At 34.5% G+C, this 8,291-nt stretch overlaps 1 protein-coding gene across 1 annotated transcript; it reads right to left on the bottom strand.

Moving 5' to 3' along the window:
• Positions 1 to 460: 460 nt before the first annotated feature.
• On the bottom strand, positions 461 to 5,089 carry LOC132621878 (uncharacterized). Its single transcript, XM_060336350.1, has 3 exons — positions 4,683 to 5,089; positions 4,201 to 4,331; positions 461 to 1,656 (listed from the first exon to the last, which is right to left on the bottom strand). The coding sequence occupies exons 1-3, from the start codon at positions 4,836 to 4,838 to the stop codon at positions 909 to 911; spliced, it is 1,035 nt and encodes a 344-aa protein (XP_060192333.1). The 5' UTR covers positions 4,839 to 5,089; the 3' UTR covers positions 461 to 908.
• Positions 5,090 to 8,291: the final 3,202 nt, after the last annotated feature.

The raw sequence follows: 8,291 nt of genomic DNA on the forward strand, positions 1-8,291 counted from the left end.
TGCCGACACTGTCAACCTCGCAAAAGGCTTGCTACCTTTTTTGAATTACACTCACATCTAACTCTCTTTGCTCGAAAGGAAGGATGAGATGGCAGTCTCGCGACTACTACTTATTGGAGCTTCGACCAAGCCCCATTGGTCAATGCTACACGGATGATCACACAGAACATGAAAGTGAGACGAATTCAAGGAAGGATCAAGAATGTTACATACTTTAAGAGCTAGATTAGTTGGCGAGAATTGCCTCAATTAAATTGGACCTAAAAAAGACATTCAGGTTCTTGCACCACTCGACTGATTTCATCCAGTTGAAAGTTCAAAAGTTGCTAATTCGCCATAAGTACAATTGTTGATAGATAGAAGGTCATGGGAGATCCCGACATTCTCACCAAGGGATAACTTAGTGACACAAATGGAAGAATGGCCTGCATTGAGGCTTCTTGATAAAAAAAGATAACGATTCCATGTAAAAATAATTATCAATCTCCAGTCCAGAAGAATAAGGGATGAAATACAACACAAACCATGTGTAGTGATGGACGGACCATATAATACATGTATAAACAATAAATATCCTCTCCCCCTTTCAGATCAATGTACTTAAATGCCTAATATACATCTGCTGTGACAATTCGCACGATGCATTACCATGCTATTGCAAAAATCGATTATAAATCTACACTCTGATACTTCAGCCAAGTTTGATGCTGCTATAAATCTCAACTTCTGAGGACAGTTCAACTTCACCTATGCCCCAACCAACCAACCAAAGGAAGTCTATTTTACCAAGGGATAACCAAAGTGTCTGCTTCTATATTCAATTCTCCATTTATCACTTCACCAGAGGATGCTCTGTCTAAAGTCATGAAGAAAATGAACTTCTAAGCAGCTAATCCAAAAAGAATAAGCTAATCAAGTGCAGCCTTGTTTCTTCGACCAGTAATTGGTTTTGGTATGGCTGAAGTAGAAATTGCTTGAAAATCTGGCTTCAAATTCCACAGGGAAGACAATGTACCGCTATCTGAATCCTGCAAATTCGATGTACTTGATGACTTCCTAACTACGGACGCGCTATTGTTTATCAAAGAATCCCCCAAGCCAAAAGGAATAGGACTTATTGAATTTGCTTCAGCATCCGCTCCAGAGAGAGTTCGATTAGCTGACTTGGGTCTCAAAGCTAAGCCCTTTCCAGTGACGGCTGAAAACCAGCCACTGTTGCTGTTATCTTCCTTCAACAGCATTTCTGGAGTACGTGTGAAGTCGGTCTCCGACTTTTGACGCCTTCTCACTAATTTCGCAAACCATCTATCCGAACCATTTTCTCTGGTGTCTTGTGTTGGATCTCCATTCTCTGACATAAAACCATTAGCTACACTCTTAGATTTTCTCTGAAGACTAAGTGGTGGATTTGAATGAGAGGATTTGTAAAATGGGCCGTCTTCTAAATAATGTGATCCTCCCTTTCGATACACTGCCATTTCAAATCCTTCAGATGCAGCTTTCTGATCTGGCGGTTTAAGACCATAATATCCTTGTAAGGTGCTCATGGCTGGTGAAACTTTTGGCTGGGGAGAGGATTTCAGTTTCAGGGACTGAAATGAATCGAATATATCAGTGTGTCGACGACTTGAAGAGGTTTGTTCAGAGCTGCTAGGTCTGCAAAGAAACAAGTCCACTTAGCCACAATTGCAAGATTAGGGTGCAAAGGTAAAATAACCAAGGGACAAGCTTCCGTATTAGAAAAGAAGCTTTCAGGTTTTGCGTTGAATAAGCCGAATAAAATAAAGTCAACTTTGCATGCAGTCACACAGTCATACAAATACTCAATGTAGAGGTACATCAAATCAAGCAATCTTCAGACATGTAACTTCAACAGGTCCATCTAACAGTTACTGCTGATACTTGTATTTTCAAAAGCATGAGCTCCAAACAGAGTTCAGGTTCCCTCCTCTCGGCTTGTCTAGGCCAGATTAGTGATAAAACCCTATGGTCTCTCATTATCACATAGCCTTTATTTTTTAGTCGCTTTGAAATCTGAAACTGAAACTGCATAGAACAAGTTTCCTACATTTTTTCAGGGCCCTACTGCCATCCGCCTCTAGTTGTGTTAGATGACATTCACAACGTGTTCTTAAAAGGTGTCTCATTTAAGACAGTAATTCTCCCTTCGGTATTGGGTATCCCTCAATTGAGGGAAGAACTAACTGACTCATTAAGGTGTACCACAAGACAACAGTTACACATGCAAGAAACTTCTCGTGAGACAACCCAAGTAAGCTTATCAATCTTGAAACAGGAAAAAACAAAAGCATTCTCTTTGTGATTGATCTGAATCTCTGCTATTCTCTTCAAGGCTAAGGACATTAGAAAATCACCACTTATGACAACACTTATTAAGCATGACTCATCTATAAATAAATCCAAGTACATCAAGCTGATCCCAAATACCTAAATGAATGAGCCGAAGTAATCATTCATGAACAGCTTGGTTTCTCACTCGATCTCTACTTATTTCTACAGCTAAGATCAAATAATGCTGAAGTACAACTATTTAATGTTTTCCAGAAAACAGATTGAACCCACAATCCTGTACACCAAAACGCAGCAGGAGATCCATAAGTGCAGATCCATTAGTCCAAGTGTAAGGAAGAGTACTTCTACCCTATGTTGCTTGGATCCTTGAAAAATGTCGTCTGCTGTGTGTCGGATCCGAGCAACATATGTTCTACTTAAGCTAAATGGATTCGTTAGAGGTTTTGCTTTCACAGGGTCCATCAAACAAAACCTAGACCAAGCAAGCCCTATATAAATTCAGAAGCAAAGAAAGGTTGGTTGACCTCAATATACAACATAAGACGAGTTTTTGGCCAAAAACATCCTTCAACTATACCCAAAAATTAATGCACATCCTTCAAAAGTGAAAAAACCATCCTTAAAGTATTCAATCTTAGCAAGTTTCATCTTTCCGTAAACAAACAGACAGACCCCCACCCATGTGCAAATCACAGGACTCTAAGCATCCCCAAATCAGTCCACTTGATTGATTTGAACTTTTCCGCAATCTGTCCCATTTATCCTTGTCAAATTTTCTATTTTTCTAGTGTCAAAGTTTCATTACAGGAACAAAATTAGGATACTGTAACTTAGGAAATATTGTAATATAAAGTTGCTTTGGACAGTCTGAAGCTCATGATTGAGCTATTCTTTTTGCTGTCATCACTCTCTGTTTTTCATTATTTGTTGTAACTTTCTTCCAAATGCAATGCAAAGATCCACTTCATCTATTTCTTGTTCTTGCATTTTTTATTGTTTTGAATTTGGAACGGTTAAATTTTAGCACCAAAACACTCTTTTGAGGCTATTTCTTTTCTTGCAAAAGATATGAATCTGCTCTTATGTACGGTTCACTCTCTCCATTTTCACAAGACCCCAACAAAAATTTCTTCTTACATTGCTATTGAAGATTTTCAATTACCAGCGACCATGAATTAATTGCATAAACCTTTTTCACCCGTCTCCTTTTTTCCAGATCACGCCACTTTTAATTTCCTAAATATGGTACCAATACTGGCAGACGTTCTCCTAATTTTGACCAGTCTCATGCCTCTCTTTCTTCCTAAAATCAATACCCAGTAGGTCAAGTATACTCAGAGTCCAACCACTATACAGAAGAAGAGCCATCCTCGTTCGTTAAACGGCACTGGCTCGAGCTTAACCCAGAATAGATCTACTGTAGTGTGTTAGAAGAGCAGGAAAATGACTGATGGCTGGTCTGAAATACTGATTCTGGAGTGCTTGGAGTCATGTGACATACACATGGGATAGTATGTTAGGGTTTTTTTTTTTTTTTTTTTAAATTTCAGAATTGCACAGAAGGATGAAACTTGCTAAGCTTTGAATACTTCTAAGGATGGTTTTCGTTCACTATGCTAGTTGAAGGATGTACATTAAGCTTTGGGTATAATTAAAGGATGTATTTGGCCAAAAACTCACATAAGACTAATAACAAAATGATTCGAGTAGCTAGAGTTGAAACGATTGAGTTGGTCCCCAATCAAAATTTTAATCTGCAGATGGATAAAGTATCAAACTAACAATACCAAATAGTGAAAGTATATGGTCACCATACCCGTACGCATTGAAAACAAGCAACGGGTCATGCATAAAAAAGAAATACAAAAAGGCGAGATATGACAATACCGTTGAGTGTCTTGACCATTTGTTAAGACTGGGGACGGGGGATGCCTCCCAGGTAAGGGTATATGAAGTGTTTTTAGAGCAAACATTTGGAGATCTGATACCAGCCCATTTATCCTTTTAATATCAGCCACCTGATACATCGTATCACCATATAAAATCATCAGCCACTTCAGAATAATCAATTTCCCAAGTGCCAAATGATAGAATAAGCAAACACAAATTGACAACAAAACAAATTACTGAACAGAATCAGTTACTTAGTTTCAAGAATCAGCCCTCTAGTAATCCTAACATTTGGCTTCAAAATATTCACTGACTATGAAGTAAAATCAGAGCACTAGAAGATTGTACTTGTGCAATGTACATAACTACAAAAACCAACATATCTTTATATATATGAACTTCTTTTTTCCCTTAGCTGTCAGCATCAACTGTTCAGATAATAAGAAAACTGGAAAAAAAAGAACTAGTGATTAGATTACCTCAACACCATATCTGATAGCTACGCCAGCAAGGGTATCAAATTTGGAAACAGGATGTTGTATATAACCAGATGATGAAGAGGATGTCAGATTATTATTGTTATTATTAGTAGTATTATAATCTCCTCCTCCGTTCACTCTTCTTTCCCAATCCATAACCCACCAATAAATAATAAATCAAGAATTGAAGAAAGTAACAAAAACTCAATCTAGACATTCAAGATTCAAAATAGCCATATAAGAAGAATTATGTGTAAGGGGATTTAAGAGAATGATGAAAAGGGTGTCAGATCTGATAGATTGTGTTACCGATCTCGTGTGAGGAAAAGAAAAAATGTGAAGACTGAATGGGGGAAAATAATGATATTTGATATGCCTATTCTCATTTTTTATGACTCTTTCCACTCTTCTTATTTCTTTCCCTTCCCTTTTCAAGAATCTTTTTTGTTTTTGTTTTTTAGATAATGGTTAAAAAAGTATCATTTTTTTTTTTTAGTTTTCTACTTCTGAACTATCAGTTATAAGAGTTTTTTTTATCTAAATTATTACCAATTAATTTGCAAAATACACCTTACTTATCAATTTTTCACTTTAATGAGATGTATTTTGTAAACTAATTGGTGATAGTTCAGGTAGAAAAAGTGAATAACTGATAGTTGATCTGTATTTTGCAAATTAGTTGGTGATAGATTAGGTAAGAAACTTTCACACTTGGTAGTTCAGGTAGGAAACTAAAGAAAATATGATACTTGAGGTGTGTTTTTGACCCTTAACTCTTTTTTTTAATTTGTTTTTGCTAAGAGTTCTTTATATACAAACATAAATAGTATTGGGATAAATATTTAGTATTGAATTATCCCTTATTTTGATTATTAATTTTGGATTACTATGACTAGAAATAATATTGGATAAGTTGCCCCTATCAAATGGTGGAATAATAGTACCAGAAGTGGTTATCATTAGATAAAACAGTGAACATGATAAAAATACCCTTAAGGTCTCTCGAACCCCTTTTTTTACTAAATAAGATGGAGAGTAATTTTGTAAACAAATAACTTTTCTTAGAAATTATTCAATACATGTTATTTTTAATACAACAAATCAAACAGTCAATAAAAAATAATATCGGTATACCTAATCCCATCCTAACTGATCCCGGCTTAACTTGTCTTCAAACAAAACGACCCCTAATAGTTTTAACTCAATTAGAAGGACAACCTAAGAAGTTCTATATATTGCAGGAAAATACGTTTTCTTTGGAAAACAAAACGATTTTGTAGAAAGAGAAAGTGTCATTTACGTGTTGTATATAACAACCAGAGTATGAAATAAATTTGACGAGGTTGGACTTTTGGGTTAAAAAGAGTTATTTCTATTAGCCAATGGGAATAGTTATTCTTATAGTGCAAAGTGTGGTCTATATGCAAGTAATGTTTTTAATGCTCAATGTATTGGTTGTTATTGATTACTATATTTATGACTTTTAGTTCTTAGTCTCATTATTATCACAACTCTCGTTCATAGTATCAGGAAATTTTAATTTTATCTATTGACTTAAAAACTTATCCAAAAAGCCTAAAGGATTAGAAGCTAAAGACATTTTAGTTATTTTAATGAAAGAAAATTGATTTATATGAATTTCTACCAATTTCCAAACTTAAAATTTCATATAGATGAAAACAAATTTCAAAACAAGATATAGAAATATGTTCTTGTGCTTAGGTAGGGAAACGTTTTAGACTTAAAATGATATTCTTCCCATTTCGAAAAGATACTTCCTAAAAAATAGAAGCATTGGACTTTAATAAGTTCTTTTTTCCCTACTTCAAAAGGTTCTTCTTTATTACTTGAAATGTTTTCCCTTGGATATGTGACAATTTTACCCTACCTAACAAAATAATTTTTTTAGTCTAATATTGATTGGGGAAAAGAGAAAGTAGGCTCGTTGCATGCATTCAAAAGAAAATATATGCAATTTCTCAATCCGTTTTCTAGCTGGCAGGAAATATTCATGAACAGTTTTTAGAAATTCTCCAATTTTATCCTTTTACCCTTTAAATAAAGTTGACTTGTGGTTACCACACGGAGCAGATTAGGCTGTTCCTCCTTTAATAAGATATTTCAATTTTGAGTTTTGAATATAATTTTTTTTTGATAGGGAGTATTTTTTTTCCGAACGGGCGCTATATTGTGTGAATCTGAATTAATCGGACTTCAATCCGGATATTGAACTCCGAATGCAAAACCTAAAAAAATAAAAATTGACTGGAGTTTATTTGAGGTAAAGATAGTGATTAAATGGAAATGAAATGAGAATAAGTCATAATAATCAGTCGTGGTTGTTACCAACATTTGACTCATTTTTATGACAATAAGCTATTTTTATAAACAATAAGCTAAAAGTCAACAGTAGAAAGGGAGGATAATTTTGGCTTTGTGTGATTGGTTGTCACCGACAACTTTCCGCGTTAGAAAAACACACCTAATTCGAATCCACGAACTAGCTTTTCTGATACTCCACGTGTTCTATTAATTAAGCCAACCTTAGGTTATTCCTTCAACATGGCTTTTTTTATTTTGACCAACAATTAAAAAAGGGATTTGAATTACTTTACTTTACTTTACTACTTTTACTTTACTACTTATTAGAAGCCTGAGTTGGGCTCTTCTTCGTCGTCCGTTGATGGGCCCCATAAAATAAAATAAAATTTGGGCCTTATATTAAACAGGCCTTAAAAAAAAGAATTGTAAAAAAAATAATTGCGGATCCCATATATATTAAAGGGACAACTATGTATATATACATCTTAAAGAGAAATATTTACAAAACGTAACGATAGTTTTATATTTACAAAACATAACATTACAAACCCTATACAAAACATGCTTTTTTAAAAATTAAAAAAAAATTATTTTTTTTTTTTTTTTTTTTGCTCAAAATTTATGTATGAAAGTTGTATGAAATGTGTATATCTCGCTCAAGGCTTAAAAAGTTCGCTCAAAATTTAGTGTATGAAAAATGTATGAAACGTGTATCTCATTCAAGGCTTATTGTGTGTATGAAAACAGTATGAATTTGTATCTCGCTCAAGTTTTAAAATTTCGCTCACATTTTTGTGTATAAAGTTCATGTTAGATTTCTGTAAAATTAATGCAACTACTATAACATTGTATATAACTTTGATATAACATTCAAGATTTAAAATAATCGCTCAAATTTTTGTGTATAAAATGTGTATATCTTACTCAAGGCTTAAAAAGTTCGCTCAAATTTTATATATGAAGAATGTATGAAGTGTGTATATCTCGATCAAGGCTTAAACATTACTGTTATATCCCGTATTTTTGAACCTCGGAGCATCTGCTGGGGTGGGGCCCACATACCGAGATTTTTTTTGGAACATCTGAAAAGTCATATGAATCACATATGTAAAGTTAAACACAACTCATGAAGTACCTTTGGACCAAATCAAAGTGGAAACCCTCCAAACGAATATTTTTAAGAAAACGTTTTCGGGTGACCTGACTTTGGGGGGCAAACACTGTATTGTAAGTTTGGAATTTCGAAAATACCTTGAAATAGAAGTTGTAGATAATTGAATTAGCTTT

Source organism: Lycium barbarum, chromosome 12 (assembly GCF_019175385.1).
Source record: "Lycium barbarum isolate Lr01 chromosome 12, ASM1917538v2, whole genome shotgun sequence".
Taxonomy (NCBI): Eukaryota; Viridiplantae; Streptophyta; class Magnoliopsida; order Solanales; family Solanaceae; genus Lycium; species Lycium barbarum.

Bases quoted from the DNA above. Each gene is read 5' to 3' on its own strand.
- LOC132621878 (XM_060336350.1), bottom strand. From the start codon at position 4,838: ATGGATTGGGAAAGAAGAGTGAACGGAGGAGGAGATTATAATACTACT. The intron at 4,332-4,682 runs GTAATCTAATCA...ACGATGTATCAG, and splicing joins CTATCAGATATGGTGTTGAG to GTGGCTGATATTAAAAGGAT. The intron at 1,657-4,200 runs GTATTGTCATAT...GTTTCTTTGCAG, and splicing joins AATGGTCAAGACACTCAACG to ACCTAGCAGCTCTGAACAAA.